We start from the raw sequence: 21952 nt of genomic DNA, 5'->3' as shown, positions 1-21952 counted from the left end.
ACAACTACTTTATTGGGAAACTGAAATTCTGCAGCTCTCTTTTTGTTCACCTTCTTAAAACAATAATTGTTTTAAAAGTAGTTTTTTTTTTAATGTGAGGTTTCTGAGGAATATAGAATTGACTGTCCAGTGAGACAGAAGATAAGAAGGAGGGCTGGATCAGAACTGAGGTCATTCTCAACGCTTCCCCAACAGTACGTGGGTCCTGGTGATTCCATCTCTGCCTTTTCTCTTCTTCTTCTTCCTGGCTTCCTTGTTTTTTATAAATTTGCTTATACAAGGGTTTTTGTATACCTAAATCTAAACAACTTGGATTGTCAAGCCCCAATCCACAGGTCTATAGAGCCTACCATCACCGGGAAATCCTTAGTGTAAATTCTGAATCTGACTGTTGTAGGGGCCAAGGCAAATTTTCCTCTTTACCCTCTAATGGTTCACTGGAAACCAACTGATAAAAGGCAGTTTAATAGAAGAATAGGGATACAAATTTCTTAATGTGCACAGGGGAGAATCAGAGTGAGTCTCCACCATGCAATGGGGTACAGATGGTTCTATACCTTTTTCTTAAGGGAAAGGAAGATGGGGAAGTGTAGATGATTTTAGGGGAGTTGTAAATGATTTGTAGGGGATTTCAACGGGTTTAAAGAACATATAATGGCCTGGGACAAAGTTTGTTGGGCCTGCAGAGCAGACAATGGTTTGTGACAGAAGTCTGTCCAGGTGTGTTGACAGACTTAAGTCTTTCTTCCTGTCATATGAGTTCAGTTCATGAAAACTCAGGGAAGGGACCAGAGGTAATTGATTTTTTTCTTTGGTGGTTTGGACTTTAGACAGATAAGGGAACTTCAGAGAGCAGCTGCATTCTGTGCTTTGAGAGAGACAGAGGATTGGGGTAGAAGAGATCAGGGAGACCTTGAGACATCTTCATTTCAGCATGTCAAAGTGCCATATTCTGGGGTTTCAGTTTCTGAGCCCGAACACTGTCCTAACTCAATTTATACTTTGATACTTTTGCAAAGCCTGCTAAAACTTTGACTTTTACATTGCCACCAAGACCAAAGACAACATTCCCAGCTTCCCTTGTATCTCAGTGTAATCCCGAGGCTAAATCCTATGAAGTAAAATACAAGTGAAAGTGTTATGTGAACCTTCTGGGAAGTGTCCTTGGAGGGTGGATATAATGATGTGATGGCTGGAGCTCTGACTGCTCTGTTGGATGTGGGCAAAGGGCCACAACCTTGAGATAGCATAGTATGAGCTGGAAGGAGCCTGGATCACTGATGACCACTGGAGACACCAACAGCCCTAAACTGCCTATATCTAGGCTTCTTTTATGTGAGCAAAATACATGCCCACCTTGTTTAAGCAAATATTTAGGGGGGTTCCGTTACCTGCAACAGAGTCTGAATCTGACAGTTCCTCTGATTCAATAAGCTGTGACCGGAGAGGTAGGGCCTGTGGGATACTCCCCACACAGTGATTCTTTCAGGCCTGAGCAGATTTCCCAGGAAAGGAGGCCTGGGCAGAACAGGAGGACCATGTGGAGTTTCAACCACGATAGTTGAGTTCCATTGCCAGACGACTTGGGGCTGCAAGGAAGAGAAACACTGTGATACATGAAAAATTGGGGAATGGGCTCATACCATAGAACATGCACCAGTATAAAAAATTATAATTCAAGGGGAACAAAAATGACAATTCAAGGCTCTGGGAGGTGGAATTGTGGGAATCATGGCTGCAGGCCAGGTTGACAGGTGCCCTGAGTAGACGGAAGTCAATTGTTCTGCTAATAATTGAAGAAACATTGGTTATATTTATAAGAGATCTGGTTAACTCATTCCCTTTGGCTACTTAGGGCTGTGATTTATAGGCAGCAAAGTCACTTAGGATAATAAAACCCCCAGGTCTGGTGGCAAACTGCTGAGATTTTTCAAGAAGAAGGAGACCGCTTAAATATCTAAATTGGCTTTTCTTGAGTGAATGATATCCTAGGGAAGTAGGTTTCAAATGTGTCTCCATCATTCACACCCTCAAGAAGAAAGATGAGAGAAATAAAAAATGCTACATTCATTTCAAATATTTGACAAGTTACGAAAGTCCTGGAACAGATTTCTAAGAACTACAACTCCCAGTGGACACAGGTTCCACCATTCTTTTGTTCCTTTTTTCTAAAATCTTTTAATTGATTGAGAAAAACTGGTTCAAATATCAGTTGATTTGAATGCATTATTCAATGAAAGGAAGAATATATGTCATTTTTAAAAACAGCCTTTCTTCTATACAACTGTGTCCAACTGGGCTATGGCCTTTCTGTTTAAATTTTTTTTTTTCTTCCTAAGCAAATAAAATCCCAAAAGTTTAAAAAAAATCCTAAAAGTTGTGCTTGTGCATAACTTTTGCCTACTGAAGCAGCACACAGGCAATGACAGAGCTCAAAGCAGCCTCGTTCCTCTGGGTCACAGACACAGCAGGCAGACACTCAGCCACAAAGGCCAGACACTTGAAAGCAGAGATTTAAGAAGGAAATCACTTGTTCTCCATGTTCAGAAAAAAACAAAAGGTGTTCTGAAATAGAAAACAAGAAAGAAAAATAAAAGCAGTCTATTCTCAGGCAGTCGCCCTGATCACCCTGGAAGACCTCAACTTACATAAACATTGTTGAAATCTTTGAAGTAAATGAAGATCAGCTGTGATGGTTAATTTTATGTGTCAACTGGACTGAGCTAAGGGTGCCCAGCTAGCTGGCAAACACATTCTTTCTGGGTGTATACATGAGGATATCTTTGGAAGCACTAAGCATTTGAAACAGTAAGCTAAGTAAAGGAGATTATCTTCACCAATTTGAGTGGACATCATCCAATCTGTTGAGGGCCTGAATAGAAGAAAAAGGTGAGGAAGGACAAATTTGCTGTCTGTTTGAGCTAGGACATCTGTCTTCTCCTGTCCCTGGACATCAGCACCATTGCCTTCAGACTTACTCCACTGGCTCCTCTGGGTCTCAGGCCTTCAGGTTTGGGCTAGAACTACATCAGCTCTCCTGAGCCTCCAGCTTGCAGACAGCAAATCATGGGATTTCTCAGCCTCCATAATTGTTGTGAGCCAACCCTCATAAGAAATTTCTTTCTATATGTCTACATATGTCCTGCTGGTTGTTTCTTTGGAGAACCCTGACTAATATACCAGTCAAATGAGAAATGCAAAGGCTATTTCTTTAGATTTTACTATGGCAAGAGAGTCAGCCCACCACACTTACATTTGGCAGAGATTCAAAGGTAGGCAGAGGGGAGAGAAAGCTTCACAGTAGAACAAAGAGAAGACTTCACATACGTCCCAGTCGGCACGGGGACACTGCAGGTGAGTTAACTGGAAGCAGAGCATCCTGTGTGGTTTGTCCTAAGTTAGAAGTGAGGTCAAACGCATTTTTTTTTCTCTGATTTGTTCTGTTAGTAGTGGGGGCAAAAATTAGGGATGCTGTCAATTATTAATCAAGTCCTGGCCCTTTTGTGCCAATTGTTACACAAGTTATTATCTTTCTGGATTATTTCTAGAGATAGTAGTCTGGCTTCCTGCAAGTCTGATATACTCACATAGCAGGCTGGCTTCTTGTGTTATTTAGTGCAGATAAGGGAATTGGTTTCCTGGGCAGGTTGCTACAGCTTGTGGTCTGGAGTTCTATTTTTGTATATTATATAGTCTAGCCATTGTCCATTTGTGTGTTTAGTCTCTTGTCTTTCAGATGAAGACAGATAGCTGTCTTGAGCAGCTGACCGATAGCCAGCAAGGTGATTCCAGTATTTCTAGAGAATTACTTTGGGAGAAAGCTAATTCCTCTAGGCCACCCTGCCCAGAAGTGCCTAAGGATACAGCTGCCTGAGTGAGCACATCCCTCTGAGCTTGATGCACCAAGATGGTGAGGAAGGAAGGGAAGGATAATGGTGATGCTAGCGGTGGGGGCCTAGGAGGAGAAGAGGAAAGAAGTGCTCAATGCTTTTCAGCCCTGGCTCTCAGTCAGAACATTGTGGACAGCTTTAACACTGATGCAGCAACTCTGCCCCACCCACCAAAGATTCTAATTTCATAAAGCAGGGCTGGGCATCAACATTGTTTAAAAACTTCCCAGGTGATTCTAAGGTACAGCCCGGGTTGGCAGCTGCTGACCAAAATGAATAATATTTCAGAGACAATGGGAACAAATACTTAGCAATTAGTGAAAATGAAATCAGGACATGCAGCTATGACCACTTTCTCAAGAAGCCTCCAATCTTGCATTCTTGTAGCTTTACGCTTTAGAAATACAAAATGCAGGCTGGGCATAGTGGCTCACACCTATAATCCCAGCACTTTGGGAGGCCGAGGCGGGCAGATCAGCTGAGGTCAGGAGTTTGAGACCAGCCTGACCAACATGGAGAAACCCCATTTCTACTAAAAATATAAATTAGCCGGGTGTGGTGGCAAATGCCTCTAATCCCAGCTACTTGGGAGGCTGAAGCAGGAGAATCACCGGAACGCAGGAGGTGTAGGTGGCAGTGAGCTGAGATGGTGCCATTGCACTGCAGCCTGGGCAACAAGAGTGAAACTCCATTTCAAAAAATAAAAAGAAATATAAAATGCAGAGTGAAGCTGAACTAGAGTAGCAAATAGGCAAAGGTCATAGAGCGTGAGCCCACTACACACAATAAAAATGCCACAGGATCTAAACCACAGGCATAATGAACAAAGGAGTACACTTAAAGCTGCTTCAAAATGACTGAAATTCTACCTGTTCTGAATAGTATCCTGCAATTTTAACTATTAAAAATTACTTCCTTTTTTTAAAAATGCCATTTTATCATAACATTTTATTTTTCACAGATTATGAAGTGATCTGTGTTTTCAGTCTAAACATATACATTTCTCAAATGCTTAAAACAGAATTAAGAAGAATTTCACTTGGGATATATAAACTCCAAAACCTCAAAAGAAGCACACACACACTCTATACACCTGGTATCCATCTTTTATTTCTAGTCATTTCTAAATTTTTGAATGTACCATTATATCTGAATCTGATACAACACCACCCCCTGGTGGAAATCCATAGAAAGATCCCACACTTGATTTTACTTGAGAATATTAATACTGCAGGGAATGATTATGATCACATAAAACACTGGTGGGCTTCTCTCACTGTCTACTAGCAGAATGTTCTCTGCAAACAAAATCATATGCAAGTTCTGGATGAACACAGCAGTAGCGCTGTAACTGTGCTGAGAGCTTTCTCTTTCCCACACTTTCACTGGCAACCCTATATCTCACTCTGGATGTCCAAAATGTATCTTATTGTATCATTTAACAGAAGTCGTCTTCCCCCAAAATTAAAATTAAATCCCTTTCTCAAGCATCTTTGTTTTGTTTTTTTGTTTGTTTGTTTTTGAGACGGAGTCTTGCTCTGTGGCCCAGGCTGGAGTGCAATGGTGCGATCTCAGCTCACTGAAACCTCTGCCTCCCGGGTTCAAGCTATTCTCCCACCTCAGCCTCCTAAATAGTTGGGATTACAGGCACCCACCATCATGCCCGGCTAATTTTTGTATTTTTGTAGAGATGGGGTTTCACCATTTTGGCCAGGCTGGTCTTGAACTCCTGACCGCAGGTGATCCACCCACCTCAGCCTCCCAAAGTACTGGGATTGCAGGCATGAGCCACTGCGCCCGGCCTCCTCAAGCCTCTTTACCTCAATCCAGCACGTCCTTTTCCATCCACCCAAATCCTCTAGAGGATTCATAATACACATGCACACATTAAAGGCTCTGAGTAGGTCTGACTCAAAAATCAGGTTAAATTCATTTAACTCGACAATTCCAACTCATTTTATTGTGAGACACATTCCCCTCCTCCCAATACTTCTTTACAAACCACAGAATACTCTGATTATATTTCATTCAGAATGATTGTTCCACCTTAATTAGCAAATTAGTTATTTGGCTGCACATGCTGTTCATCTTCAAAAATGCTTAGGCAAAGCCAATCATATGGCAAGCCAGCTCTCAATCACTTACAGTAATCGAACGTACAACCCTTAGGTGTTTGACCCCAAGCAGCTATTGAATATATACGACATCTATAGGCAACTTCATCTCTGTCTCCTACCATCATTACCAGCTGAGGGGAGGAAAAGGTTGCCGCTAGTACTAACAGCAAGCATGGGTTGTCTTCAATTAAACATAGTAATCCTGCATTGTGTGATCACCGTGTAATTTTATTTAGAGGAATGATATTGATGACTTGGCTATAACCTAAGAAGATCATGGGCAGCTCTGCAATTGACAGTGATTTAAATGTTTTCCATACATTATCTCCTTCTGTGAATTTATGAGCCAAATGATATCTAAATCTGTATAGCTTCCAACATTCATATAAATCTGCATAGGTCCTTGGACATCAGATCTACAGAAATTTTACTCTGTAAGAAGTATTTTTAAGAAAAAATAGAGCTTTATGCCCTATGTCATTAATACTAGACTTCCTAAATAAGTCTACATGTTGCACCATTTCTTTTGTTGTTGTTGGGTTTTTTAGAGGTGGCGACTGGCTATGTTACCCAGATTGGACTCAAACTCCTGGGCTCAAGTGATCCTCCTGCCTCAGCCTCTCAAGTAGCTGGGACTCTAGGCATGCCACCATGATCAGCTTACATGTTGTGCCACTTCTAATGCAGAAAACAAAGAAATGTTTAATTAAACTTCCATGCAGTGGAAAAGTTATTTGAATCTGTTCTGTGCGTTGATCAACAATCTCTCAGTCTATTTGCTATCATTTTATGTCATCTACAGCTTTGACTTGGGAGTGGGGGTCCTGAGGGCATGGACACACTCGCTGACCAGCCTGGCGGCCTCCAGAGCAGTGCCCCAGTGCACTGAGATGCCCCCGCTTCCATGGCCATAGTGGTGGACCACAGGCAGCCTCCGGCCATCTCGGGCAAGGAGCTCTGTCTGCAGTCGCACGCCTGGCCTGTAGGGCCTCAAGCCCACCTTCTCCCTGATGTTGCAGGCTCCATGGAGGGAGGGCTCAAGAGCACAGCATCGAGAAAGAATCTCTCTGCTATTTTCTGCATCTGGGGATAGATTCCAGTCTCCTTTTTGCCTAGTTCCACCCAGGGTTACATGGGATGTACCAGGGTAAATATACGTCAGCCCACTGCCATCTCGGATAAAATGCTCCACCCAGGGAGCCTGAACTTGGAGCACTTGGCCCCTTACAGGGAAAATCTTTGAGTCTCCTGCAAGCTGTCTGCTTCCAAGGCCTGAACAGTTGACCACAACATCAAAGGACGGATGAAGCTCCCACAGGTCTTCTATTCGCCGAGTGAGTGTCCAGCCTCCACTTCCTTTTATCCTATGGAAGAGAGACCATGAGGTGATCCTTTGTTAGCATCCTGATCAACTACTTCCAGGAAGTAAAGAAAAGGAACCCGGGAACAAAAATTAGATGATAGTCTGATGAACAGACACCTCAAGAGCTTCCAGGGCCCAATCAGGCCAAATTCTAGCCATCGACTGCTTCACATCCTAGGAACTAGGGATTTCTAAAGTTGAATCTAAATGGAAACCACTTTTGAAAATTCAAAACAAGGGAGATTATACGCTTTGACCTTTTTAAGTTTTGTAGAGTTCCTATATTATACTAGATGCTGAATAAATGCAAAGTTGATCTGGTATTTTAAGGGTCCAGGCATTTCTTATTTATACCACTTATTTAACACCTAAATTTACACCTTAAACATTTTGTCTCATATTGTTAACTTTTGCATGCTCCTCTGTATTAGCCTGGTCTCCCTAACTAAAAGGTACGGGGTCATATCCCCACCTGCTTTATGTCTATGAGTATGTTAGCACAAGAAGAACACAAAATATTTGCAGCTGATGAGCTAAATGGCAGCTGTGGTTGATAATTATTGTATTTTCTGGACGAAGTACATCAATAATGAAAATAAAAGGCTTATTCTGTACCTGTAGTCTTCTTTTAAATTGAGATAAAATACACATAACATAAAATTTACCATTTTGACCATTTTTAAGTGTAAAGTTCAGTAGTATTAAGCACATTCACCTTGTTGTGCAACCGTAATTACCATCCACATCCACCATCCATCTCCGGAACATTTTGACTCTTTTTGAGTTGGGAGTCTTACTCTGTCACCCAGGCTGGAGTGCAGTGGCGTGATCTTGGCTCACTGCAGCCTTGAATTCCTGGGCTCAAGTGATCTTTCCCCCTCAGCCTCCTGAGTAGATGAGACCACAGGTGTGCACCACCATGCCCGGCTAATTTTTTGTATTTTTGATAGAGACAGGGTTTCACCTTGTTGTCCAGGTTGGTCTGCAACTCACAAGCTCACTCAATCCACCTGACTCGGCCTCCCAAAGTGCTGGGATTACAGCCATGAGCCACCAAGCCTGGCCTCCAGAACTTTTTTAATCTTGCAAAATGGAAAGTCTGTACCCATTAAGCAATAACCCTCAGGACATGTAATCTTGTTCATAGGTCACTTGTAGAATATAGGAGATTTAATATGAGAAAGCTATCAGCTGCTATCAGCAGCTCTGTTCAACAGACGCAGGCCGAATGCCTGGATGCAAGGCACTGCTAAGAGGGACCAGAAGGGTGTGAGTGACAGTGCCCTTCCTCAAGGGCTGACTGAGGAACTGGCAGACAGAAGTGTAAATGCTTGGCAGAATGGACTAAGTCCTAAAGGAGAAGTGATGTGGAATCAGAAGGCCTGACTTTATGTCCCAGCTCTGCCTCACATTAGCTTTGAGCTCTTGGCCAACTCACCTCATTTCTCCAAATCTGTTTCCTCATCTGCATCATGGGGAGGATACCTCCCTTGCCTGTCTCACAGGATGCTTGTGAGTTTCCAGTGAAATAATGGCCACTTCTTTGAAAAGTCATTAATCACAATAAATTTTAGAGGACTGATATCAATTAATCACAAACTCCTCAGGGGAAGAGATTGTTTCTTATGCTTCTTACCATCCCTGTGACCCAGCTAAGTGACCCATACCTAGTAGACTGGAAGTATGTGTTAGCCAATACTAAAGACAATATGATTTCCTGGTTGGGACCTGCGATGGTTAATTTATGTGTCAACTTGATTGGGCTATGAGGTGCTCAGATAGTTGGTCAAACATACTCTGTATTTCTGCGGAAAGTGTATTTGGATGAGAACAACATTTAAATTGGTGGCAGAATAAAGCCGATTGCTTTCTCTAACGTGGGTAGGCCTCATCCTATCAGTTGAAAGCCTGAATAAAACAAAACAGTTGACTCTTCCCCAAGGAAGAAAGAATTCCTTCTGCTGGACTGCCTTCTGCCTGGGACATTGGCTTTTCCTGGGTCTCAAGCCTGCTGGCCTTTCATTAGCTCTCCTGGGTCTCCTGCTTGCCTGCCAACTCATCCTGCTGATCTTACACATACTATTAGTTCTTTTTATCTGGAGAGAAATACAGGGTGGCATAACTTTGGCATCTTCTCTCTCTGACTGTTGTTTCAGGGAGAAACCGGGAAGGGTTGACCTTAAAAATGGAGGCAGAGTGCTTGTATCCTGCCTGCCCCTAAGAGAGCAGAAGTGATCATCATTGGCAGTTCTGAGCACCATCTACTTTCAAGGCCAGATAAACAGGTTTAATGTGAAGGAAAATAATAAGAAAAGACAGAAACTTCTGCAGAAGCTGAGGTGGTCAATGATGGTCAATGAACAGCATGGGTTTGACAACTAATTTGAACTTAGCAAGGAGGGACTCTTTGAAGTGATTCTAACTTTCCACCCCACTTCCTGATTGGAAAGTTTAATTGAAACTTGTATTAAGATCAGCAGAAAACTGGCCTTCTGATGCTGGGTTGCATTTCTAGAAAATTCCTCATGTTTGTGGTGGTGCATGCCTGTAATTCCAGCTACTCAGGAGGCTGAGGTGGGAGGATCGCTTGAACCCAGAAGGTGGAGGTTCAGGCTGGGATTGCACCACTGCCCTCAAGTCTGAGATATAGAGCAAGGCACCATTGGAAGGAAGGAAGGAAGGAGGGAAGGAGGGAAGGAGAGAGGGAGGGAGAGAGGGAGGGAGAGAGGGAGGGAGAGAGGGAGGGAGAGAGGGAGGGAGAGAGGGAGGGAGAGAGGGAGGAGGGAGGGAAGGAAAGAAAGAAAGAAAGAAAGAAAGAAAGAAAGAAAGAAAGAAAGAAAGAGAAAGAAAGAAAGAGAAAGGAAGGAAGGAAGGAAGGAAAAGAAAAGAAAGAAAGAAAAAGAGTGAGCCTCACATTGATGAGTGAGAATGGAAGAGACCAATATTGCTGCTCACAGCATCTTAGATCCTAACCCCAATAGCTCAGCTGCCTATTCCATCAAGTACCAGCCTCAGGCTGTCTCAGCATTTTTGCAGCTTCTCTGCATCTGACTGAAGGCCAAGCTGCTGGGTAGAGCTCCATCTGCTCAGTCTCTCCACACTCCGTCCCTCTGCAGAGACCTCTAAGGTATCTCCACTGAGCAGTTTCAAGAACAGTTTGAAACCTCTGGATTAGATTCATTGATTATTCAACAAATATTTTTTGAGAGCCTATACTGTTCCCAGCACCTTTGGGAGGCAAGAAGAACTCAGAGGCTACGCTTGCTCTGAGATCACAGGAACCCGCAGCACGCTTCCTGTTAAATGCAAGCTGCATTGCCAGCATCAATGCTTCAAACAACAGAACATAAATGCTGCTGCTTTTTATTCTAAAAATCCACGGAAAGCAGTGGTTGTTTACCTGAGATGAGGAAACCAAAGAAAAGAATCTGGCAAGCGTCTACGCTTTGGGGCCACGGAGAACCGACAGAGCCAATGGATTACTCTTTGGTATAACTAAAAGTAGTTAGAAGAGAGAGAATGAAGCTGGAGCGATTGTTTTGTTTGTTTGTTTTATAAATAAAACTACTCATACATAGAAAGTATTTAATGCAGCAAATTTTATGGGGATAAGTTTTTTTTTGCTCTCTCAGTAAGAATAACCAATTTAGAAGCTTAAATTACATTGTTAAGCATATAATAGATAAATATTTTTAAACGTAAAATAACTCTGTAAAGGTTTTTTTCCCATAACATTGGCATAGAAAGAAGAGTAAATTGGAGTTTTGTAGTAATACTGAGCAACACATTTCAGTGTTTTTAGAATCTTGTAAAAAGTGAACACGAAGAAAATACCTTTAAAAATGGCTTAGGAGGGCTCTACCCTTTACCATTCATACGACCCTGGTCAAGTCATTCCACTTCTCTAAGCTTTAATCACATATCCATAATTCGGGGGTAATAATACTGATTTCCCTAGGCTCGTGAAAATGAAATGAGACAATATCTGAAAAAAGCATAACACTGTACAAAACACACTGCAGCTGCTCAATAAAGACTGTTTATTTAAAAAAAAAGTGCTTAGGGTTTTTTCATGCTATTATAAAATACGAGACCCAGTGCATCATCTCTGAGTATTCTTACCCTCCACACCTGTATATCACTTACATTTTATTAAGGATGATATTTCAATTTTGGAAAGTTTTAACTGATCATTATTTGAACATTATTTTGATTTTGTGGGGTTTGTTTTTATTCTTACATTGTAGATTCCATGTGTTAATATTTGAACATTATGTTCTGAGCTTCAGATATCCTAATTAAAACTCAGAATTATTTTCCTAATTCAAGGGAATAAGAGAATCTGCCAGCCTTGGGATTTCAGCAGATTTCTAAAACTCACTGAAATTGTTTCCTAGGGGTAAGAGCGCCTAGCTTACAGAGTTTTTATGATGATTATGCAAGAATTCAATAAGTGCAAATGTCTTTCTTTTTCATTTCAAGGGTTCCCTGCTGGTCAAGCTACTAATAAAAGTCCAACCTGTGCCTGCTGACTTCTTAAGCTATCCTAGTAGCTGGGCCTTGTCAGGCTTGCTGGGCTGGATTGCTCCCAGGCCTTGGATCCCAGAGGGAAACTTACTAAACATGTCTGGAGACTGGTCACCTTTACACTGTTGCAATGCAACCACATAGTGATGCCCAGTCATTATTATATATCCCATGGGCAATGCATCAGATGGCACCAGTTCATAGGAGGGAACTGTACCCAGAAGTCAGATGTTAAATTAGGTGACCAAGTGCCTACCAGGCTGCTTTTATGACCATATGAGGTAGTTATCCGGAAGTCTGGGGTCACATGGTTAGAGGTACAAGAAGCATGGTGACTTTCCTCTTGGGGCTTCTTGCAACTGAGCAAGACTTCATCCTGGAGAAAGTGTATACCCTTGTCCCAACCTCCCATGAGGAAATGGGGTTGGGGGTCACTCAAGAAGCAGGGCTCATGAAATAGCCCAAGCCCAGCATCCTCTGGTCCTCACCCTAAAACATAAGAGTGTTCATTTCCCCAAGCTTAAGTTAGCTCCCTGCTGGACTGCTTCAGCCTGACCCACGAACATGGAGGATGGTTGTCCTCAGCGCCCTTCCTTCACCTCACTGGGAGTTTCAGCAAGGAGTTAATGCCCAAATTCAGTTGGCTGTGCCCCTGAGAAAAACAAGGGTCCACTAAGCAAATCTTAAATGCATACACACACACACACACACAGCCTCCCAGGAGCAAACAGTCCCCTCATCCCCTCTGGCTCTTGGAATCAGAGACGATTCCCACACCCCACTGAAGCTGAAGCCCTGGTGAGAAAGGAATCTTGGGTAGCACTAAACAGGGAGGTGGGGACTGTGACCTGGAGACCCCATGGCCGGCAGCAGGGACAGGCGAAAGACACATTGCTGGCTAAGGGGTTAATGATGGTGCCGAGGAAGTCAGTTTCTTTCGTAGGCATTGCTGTGAGTCAGGCCGAGCAGTAGAACACAAGATACAGGAGAAGAAAAAGATGGGCGCCAGAGGAGTCTCCCAGAGAAAGTCACAGAGAAACCTAATCAGACGAGGAGAGGCAAGGGAAATGTCGGGCAAGGAGCTCCGTGTGACCAGAGCTGCAGTCAGCATGGGTGCCTCCTAGAGGACACAGGATAAGCTGTGGCCTCTTGGAAACACATCCATGTGTCCATGTTACAGGGCCCAGCACAGAAATGGGCCACCCAGTCTTCTGAATGTCATCAGAGGCAGGACAATCTTGGTCCCTCCGGGAGGATGGATTTAGGTAGGCTGCCTGGAGGAAGACTTACTGCCTTGCTGATTAATTTCCTGGAAGGCACCAGTTAAAAAGCAGCAGAATTGAACTCCACTGGCAGAATATGATATAAAATATGACCCGCATGGGTGATTCAAACTCTGTGGGGGTTTTGTTTTTGTTCTGTATAGTATTGGGCATTATGGTCTTATTTTTTGTTTGCGAAGGAGATGATCACTTCTATCTTTTGAAAAATAATGTAGATCTAATTTGCAGTACAAAAATTTTTTTGTGGTGGAAGTTTGTATTATTTCAGAAGAATGGTGCTTAGGCTGAAGCCATTGCTGTGTGGCTTGCTGAGCCAATGCTTATTTTTGAGTGAGAACACTGAAGGCTGAACATTCACATTGTGTGGAAGAGGCGTAGGTAGCAACAGCATAGACCCCGAGTGTGAGGACGGAGCAGGGATTGTGAGGCATTCCATCTGCGACACCTGGCGGGAGGCCAGTGGGTGGCAGCCCAGAGTGAGCCCCAGGTGTCGCCCCCTCACTCTCACCGGGGCCCACCCCGCCTGAAAGGCTCGCCCTGAAAGCCTCCGTGGGAGGAAAAGGGACACGTGTCCCTGTTCCTCCACCAGCCTAGTCGGACCCAGGCTGCGGGCTGCAGGGAGCCAATCGGCATGGCAAGGGGCCACCCGGCACTGTCTGTGGAGGCCCACACCGGGGGGCAGGAGGGAGCCAGGTCTCAGGGGAACCGGGGGTAAGGGGCAGGGGTGCTGAAGTCTTCTCCCGCAGCAGACCCTGTGCCTTCTGTCTGAGGCACTCAAGTCTCACCCGCCTTCCTGGAGGAAACGCTTATCAAACGGACCGAAGGTCTCCCCAGGACTCCGGGGGACAAGGGCAGCCCTCGGTCCTCTAGTCCCCGCTGTCCACAACCTACCCACAGCCGGGAGGTGGCGTATTCCCAGGTAGCGCCGCCTCTGCCGGGGTCAGGCCAATGGCGTTGTGTCCCCGCCAAGCTCTAAGCCCCCAGGCGGGGGTCACTTTCAGTGGCGGGAAACGCTGACTGCGGGCCCGCAGCTCAGGACCGGGTGGCAGTGTTGTTCCCAGGCCTTCCTGCCGCAGCCAGGGGTCAGGCCTGAAAACACGGCGATGACGGAACTACCAGGCCTGTCTTCTAGAAGGCGATGCTTTGGAAGCAGGAAGAAGACATTGTTCAGATAATATCTGGTTCGGTATGGAAATGACCGGGGGCTACTTGGAGCTAAAACACTCACTCTCGGAGGAGTGGGAGCCGGCAGGGTGCACAGGAGCGGGCCGAGGCGAGGGCTGGCGCCCACTCACAGTCCCACATGGGGGACCCCCAGCCCCCGCAGAGGAGGTCGCTGCCCGTGACGCAGGGCAGCACCAGGCCAACTGGGAGTCTTATGAGGATTCCTCAGAGAAGGTGACTGTGCACTGGGGGAGAAAGCTGGCGTGTCCCTGCCTGCCTCTGCCCCCTTCCACAGTGACACCCCTTCAGGTGCCCTGGGCCTTCACGCCTCGTCCCTGCCCCATCAGAACTCTCCTCATCTACCCAGGGCCTTATCAACAATTTGCCCTTTAAAGCAAAATGAAAGCAACTAAGCCCTCTCCCCCAGGAAGAGTTACCCATTTGCATTGCACTTCTAGGCTTTAGAGCCAATGCTTTAATGAAAGTTTGGGCAGAAGAAAGTTTGTGAAGAAATGCTTCACACTCCCTTCCCTGATTACCCATAAGCTCAAGGCTATCACTAGGACTCAAAACTTACCCTGGCTCATCTGAGCCGCACCTTCTTTCAGCTGGGCACCCGGAGGACCCGGCTCTGGCCCTACTCCAGCCATGCCCTTCTTCTTAAGGAAGTGAGTATGTGCCCACCCAGAGCCCTCTCCCTTCACTTCCAGCCCGTCTTCTGGGGACCCAGGATCCCCATATTCCCTGTCCTCTTCCAGAGCCTGCATTGTCTTCCTCCCAGGGGCAGACCGTGCCACTGTGTGCACCCCAGAGCCCACGGAGTGGCCAGGGACAACTGTCTTCAGGGAAAATATGGATGGAGCACAGGTGCTTCCTGCCATGTCCCTGGGCCTGTTGCTGCCATGTGAAGATGCTACACTCTCAGGACTCTATAAATTCTAAATGCCAACTTGGCCTTCCTGCTGGTTGTGGTAGAGGTTGGTCTGATGTTGGGTGTGTTCTTTAGCTACACCTCAAATCAGGATTTACATTGCAACAGACAGAAAATTTCAGGGGACAGAGGAAAAAAGAATGGAAAAAGAGTAAAGACAATTTCTTCCTGCACTGAATTCATAAATTAAAATTGTGGCGTTGCCTCAGGTTTGTGTTAAGGGAAAGATGGTGGAAAATATTCATGAAAAGAAAATGTTTTTCTTCTCGCAACTGGGTGTGTGTGGAATTTTATTGTGCCCCAAAGTAAAAAAAAAAAAAGCAAATCAAGTGAACATATCAAAAAGACACAGGAGCAGTTTGAAGGGGCTCCTACACAGCTAATCTTGGACAATTTGAACATCAAAATAATAAGATGGGGTAGATTATAATTCATTTTATAAAATAGGTATCCATCGGTTCAGGCTGACATAAATAAATATAGGAAAAGGAAAACTTCTTCGCAGTAGAAAACAAACTATGTAGATGGAGTTATGAAATAATCACTTGGCAAACATCACAGTAATAAATAATTCAGGCAAGAATCATCAATGGATGCTAAAACTCATAGATGAAAGTACTACTTTCATAGAAACTCATTCCATGGGAATAAGATATTTACATACTCTCAGGTCTATCACAACAAAATCTTTAGTAATTACAAAGAGTAAAAGTAGTAACATCACAGTAGAGATACCTGGCATTCTGGGTAACGAAAGTTAACAGCCTCAGTAAGGGGATAAACTGATATCATTGGCCTCCTGCTATGAGGCAATAAGGATTCAACATTACTTCTGTGCATTCTCATGCCAACACACAGGCCCTCAATCTGATCCCGAGGAAACATCACACAAACCCCAATTGAGGGACATTCTATTATATAAAACAACTGGTCTGTACTATTCAAAGTTGTAAATGTAATAAAAGACAAAGACAGACTAAAGACTCAAGAGACATGACAACTGAAGACAATGTGTGATTGTGGATTGGATCATGGACGGAAAAAATTACGTGTTGTGTGTATTTATATTTATGCGTGGACATTATTTGGACAATTGGCAGAATATGAATAAGGTCCATAGATTATAGTGTTGTATCAATATAATGATATTGATATTATTATAGTACTGTGTTTATGTAAGAGAATACCCTTGTTCTGAGAACAAGTATTTAAGTATTTAAACATGGGGCCAGGCGCAGTGCCTCACGCCTGTAATCCCCGTACTTTGGGAGGCTGAGATGGTTGAATCACCTGAGGTCAGGCGTTCAAGACCAGACTGGCCAATGTGGTGAAACCCCGTCTCTACTAAAAATACAAAAATTAGCTGGGCATGGTGGTGTGCACCTGTAATTCCAGCTACTTGGGAGGCTGAGACAGGAGAATTGCTTGAACCCAGGAGGCGGAGGTTGCAGTGAGCTAAGATCGCACCATTACACTCTGGCCTGGATGACAAGAGCAAAACTCCATCTCAAAATAAATAAAAATAAATAAATAAATAAATAAATAAATAAATGTACTAACTAACAAACACAGAAGTAATTAGCAATAATGGGGCATTGTATCTGCAACTTACTTTCAAATGGTTCTGAAGGAAAATACGTATAAGGAGTAAAAAGGAGAAAATAGTGAAGCAAAATGTTAGGAATCTGGATGAAGAGTCAGAGTTCCTCTATCTCCCTTAGCTGTGTCCATTACCATCCCTGACACACACCCCTGACCGTCCCCACACCCTTGATCAGCCCTTGACCATGTTACTGAGGGAGAACAACACTCTCAGGCTCTCACTGATCTGCATCTTCCTGATTTGCCAGAGACCACAGGGCTCCAGCCGTTTTCTAGAGACCTTCCTGATCATTAAGACAAAAATTCCAGATGAGAAAGCCACACAATGGACTTGGGGATAATAATGAAACTTTAGCCCAAGACCACTAAAAATATAAAAAAAAAAAATGTTAAACTCCCGAATAACACCTCATCTTTTTTTTGAGATGGAGTCTCCCTCCATTGTGCAGGCTGGAGTGCAGTGGCAAGATCTTGGCTCACTGCAACCTCCACCTCCCAGATTCCAGCGATTCTCCTGCCTCAGCCTCCTGAGTAGCTGGGACTACAGGCATGCGCCACCACACCTGGCTAATTTTTTTTTACCTTTTATACACAATATTTTGTAGATGTTCTTCCATTTTCAGCTTCTTTGGGTTCATAATCCAAAACATTACGCATTGTATTGAATCTAAACTCTACCATTTTTTGGCATACCTAATAATTTCTACTTACCTAAATTTTATTTTTATTTTTTTGCCTTTTTTCACATGTTCTAATTTTTTTGTTTTACTTTTTGGATTTTATTAAGATAAGGTATATGATGCCTCAATTTCTTTGTCTTTTTCTGTTTTGTTTGTTTGTTTGTTTGTTTTTGAGATGGAGTTTCACTAAGCCGAGGCTGGAATGCAGTGGCTCAATTTTGGCTCACTGCAACCCCACCTCCCAAGTTCAAGTGATTCTCCTGCCTCAGCCTCCCAAGTAGCTGGGATTACAGGTGCCTGCCACCACACATGGCTAATTTTTATACTTTCAGTAGAGACGGGCTTTGCCATGCTGGCCAGGCAGTTCTCGAATTCCTGACCTCAGGTGATCCGTCTGCCTCAGCCTCCGAAAGTGTTGGGACTATAGGCGTGAGCCACCGCGCCTGGTTGATGCCTCAATTTCCTATCACTAGCATCAGTGTTTCCAATTTTCTATTTCTAGTCATTTTTGTAAGGGGAAAAATGCAACACTACACACTATTGCCTCTCAGGAAAGGTGGTGATGCTGCTAAAATTTGCATGTTGGCTGGCAGGCAACTCCATCATGTGATAGCTCAAAACATACGTTTATCAGCTGATGAATACAAGTCCAAACTTGGCACATAAACAGTGATTTATGGGCCAGTGAACAAGGCACAAAAGGGCATGGGTTTTACAAAACTAAAACTTACAGAAGCAAAATGTCCTATATAAATTGCTAAGAGGAAAAAGTGAGAAGAGTGCTTATAAAGCTACAAAACTAGATCCTGATGCCACTGACATGTGCCTAGCAGTCCTAGGCTTCCTCCTTTGTGCTCCCATTCCAACCTGCATAAGTCTGTACTTTATTTTACCATGTGTGTCACTGTCATTGTTAATTAATATACAAACACACACACACATAATCATCACCAATTATTTTTAAAAGAAATCATATTTTATCCTTCTTTTTGACCAGCTTCTAGCATGATGCCATTTATATATATAAGTGTTCAACAAAAAACTGTGTAATTAATGAATTACATGAATCAATTATCCTATAACCTACATCTGGAACCAGATCACTGTTGCCCCGGCTTACTTCAAGTCACTTTTCCAACATTTACACAATAATTCACATTGTTTCTATTTACCTATCAAATATACACATATGGGCATCGAAAGGACCAATGTTTCACAACCCTCAACATGCCTGCAAGTCCAGAATAAACTAAAGACAGATTTATTGATGCTTCTCAAATGAAGACACTCTTGATGTGTTTCCTAACTGGAAAATAGGTACTAGTTTCTCGAAAGTCCTGGAAATTAAGCCAAAACGCAAGTTCGAGGTATTATGGGCTGAACTTAGTGAGGAAGCAGTGACATAATTTGGATAGGCCCTCGGTTTTAGAGTTCTGATTTAAGACAAAAGGAAATAAACTTTTTTTCTTTACCACAAATGAGAAAAAAATACAAAAATAATTTATAATAAGCAAGCAATTCTCTCATCCAAAGAATTAGAGTAAATCATATCATTTTATAGCTGGAAACATATTTTCCAAACTGTTCCATTTTACAGATGAGGAAAACTAAGATACTGTTTCAACAAGAGGGTTTTACCTGGGACAAGAAGGGTAGGGAATAAGTCAGGCATCAAGGTACACACCAAAAATAGAAGACAGACAAATTACTATAAGCATGGTGTGACTTAGTCCTTGTGACACAAACACTGTCTTCAGATTGTTTTACAAAGCCCTAGTCATTTGTGAGCAACAAGACAACGTAAAAGAGCTCTGAGGGATGGCAGAGACTTTTCAGTATGTATTTTATGAATAGCTATGAAATGATTTGTGGCTGTGACAGATAAGGAAATAACAAGAAGCATTTCAACTGACCTTTTCTCCAACCAGGGGAGGTAGGCAGGGCATTCGCATTTCAGGGTTGTAAAAGCCTGACCAAACACATGTTGGGGGAATTTCTTCAGCTCGGCCTCAGTCATCTTTCGAAATCCCAGAACCACATCAGCCCAAAATGGCACTTCTTCGGTAGGAGTGCTCTGAAATATCTGCCAACTCAAACACATTAAATGAAAAATTTTCCTGAAATTTGTGAAATAACGTATTTCTAGTAAACTTCATGTGACATTCTCTAGAACATTTATTCTATTTTATTTTATTTTATTTTATTTTATTTTGAGACAGGGTCTCACTCCATCACCCAGGCAGGAGTGCAGTGGTACAATCATGGCTCACTGCAGCCTCAACTTTCCGGGCTCAGGCAATCCTCCAGCTTCAGCCTCCCAGGTAGCTGGGAGGTGCATGCCACCACACCCAACTAATTTTTTAAATTATTTGTAGAGTCAGGGTCCTACTATGTTGCCCAGGCTGGTCTCAAACTCCTGGGCTCAAGTGGTCCACCTGCCTTGGCCTCCCAAAGTGCTGGGATTATAAGCATGAGCCACCACACCTGGCCTAGAGCATTTAAAAAGTGTAGTTTCTATAAACACAAAGAGAAAATGATCTATTTTACTATCCTCTTGGATTCAGATAACTCAGTAGCTAAATAAATAGCAGATGTTGGTGATTGGGCAAATAAGATATCTTAAAAGTAACATGCCTTTTAAAGATTGAATTTAATACTTCTTTTCTAAAAAGCTCTTGCCCAGATTTGGTTGTTAACAAGAAGGCTGTAATAGTACTACTAATAGCTGCTATGCAAATGTTTAGACTGGTAAGTATTGGGTTGTTTTTATCAGTAAATGAATAAATGTTATAATACCAGGAGTTGTGGCTCACACCTATAATTCCAGCACTTTGGATGGCCGAGGCAAAGTTCAAGACCAGTCCGGGCAACATGGTGAAACCCTATCTCTACAAAAAAAAAAAAAAAAATTAGCCGGGTGTGGTGGCACAAGGCTGTAGTCCCAGCTATCAGGGAGGTGGAGGTGGAGGCTACAGTGAGCTGAATTGCACCACTGCACTCCAGCCTAGATAAGTGATACCCTGCCTCAAAAAAAAAAAAAAAAAAAAGAATAAATGTTATAAATCATCATTACTCAAAAAAAGCAAGGAAAATAATTTGAGTGCTGTGCATAGTTGCTAATAATTCCCACATCAGAATGTGCATCTCTAGGTAATTGATTCAGAGCAGTCCCCATGAAGGTACAAATGTCCTTTACTGCAGCGCTCTGTGCTGGCCCACTCTTGCCGTGGGCTAGATCGCCCTCTTCCATATCCTCACCATGACCTACAGGCTAGACATATAGAAGGCCACCTCTCCAGTCCTGAGCACTTAGAAGGTTATATCTCCAGTCCATTCTCTCTCTCGAGTTCCAAAAACAGATCCTGACCCATATTACCTACTCCCTACCGGATAAGTCCACTTAGAAGTCTCATGTATTCACACACACACACACACACACACACACACACACAATTTTCCCAGTCCTACGTAACTCAGAAAATGAGTTATCCATCCATGCAGGCAGGCGCTAATCCCCAGAAACCCAAGAATCACTTTTGATTCTCTCTCCCTACTCACCTCTCACACACCATCAACTGTCAAGTCCCAGCAAATATCCTCTTAGGCATTTCTCAAGTCCATCTACTCTCTGTTTCTACTACCCACACCCAATCTATCTCATCATTGTCTCTTCCCACAAATCTATTCTCTACACTGCAGAAAACATCTTTGAAATGCAATTATGACCACTCACTTCACTGTGTAAACTCCCTCAATGGCTTCTCATTTCTCTGGACTTCCTTCAGTCCCTCCCACGTATCACAGTCGCCCTAGACTCAGGTCTAGGTGTGTGCTGTTCCCTCCACCTGGAATGCTGTCTCCTTCTTCTCCCACCCGGTCTCTGCCCCCACTTCACCTCTACAACATCACCAGTCTAACTTACACTCTTCCTGATGGTCCCAGATAAAACACTTTGATCTGGATCGTTTCTCACCACTTCCCAGAGCAAATTTCTTCTCCAGACGTATGCTTCCAAAGCACCCTAGCCTCTTCCTCTTGGTAACTCATGTCCCAGTGAGTTTGGTAATTCATTCAATTTAGTGCATTCCCTACAGACCATAAGCTACATAAGGGCAGGACTGTGTCTGGCTTCCTTAAAAATTAACTCAACACATATTTATTAAGCATGTACTATATACCAAGCAGTATTACTAAATTGCTCACTACTATAACCCTAATACCTAAGAAAGAATCTGATTCTGAAGAATGCTGAATATATTGTTTTGAAGGAATGAATAGATGAATAAGGCTATATACTTATGCCAGAGTTGCACAGGACATTTGAATTTTGGACATGGCTATTTCCAAAAATTACTTAGAACCAAAATTTGTGAATGAGACTGGTTCATGTTGGTT

General features: G+C 43.2%; 1 protein-coding gene across 5 annotated transcripts in view; it reads right to left on the bottom strand.

Annotated features, from left to right (window-relative positions):
- Positions 1-1741: 1741 nt before the first annotated feature.
- Positions 1742-21952, bottom strand: part of DDO (D-aspartate oxidase) — a 29386-nt gene continuing 9175 nt past the window's right edge. For 3 of the 5 annotated variants that reach the window (XM_012438466.3, XM_012438467.3, XM_064360782.1), the window contains exons 4-5: positions 19471-19647; positions 4983-7371 (exon numbers count right to left, since the gene is read on the bottom strand). In XM_012438466.3, coding sequence (XP_012293889.2) covers positions 6804-7371; positions 19471-19647 — 745 coding nt within the window. In that variant the 3' untranslated portion in view covers positions 4983-6803. Of the gene's footprint in view, positions 2566-4982; positions 7372-19470; positions 19648-21952 lie in introns of those variants that run through there. The other 2 variants (XM_064360783.1, XM_064360784.1) reach the window with 2 other exon arrangements.

Source organism: Aotus nancymaae, unplaced genomic scaffold (assembly GCF_030222135.1).
Source record: "Aotus nancymaae isolate 86718 unplaced genomic scaffold, 86718_ANA_hifiasm-v0.15.2.pri h1tg000040l, whole genome shotgun sequence".
NCBI classification, from domain to species: Eukaryota; Metazoa; Chordata; class Mammalia; order Primates; family Aotidae; genus Aotus; species Aotus nancymaae.
This window is presented reverse-complemented; position numbering and strand designations above follow the sequence as displayed.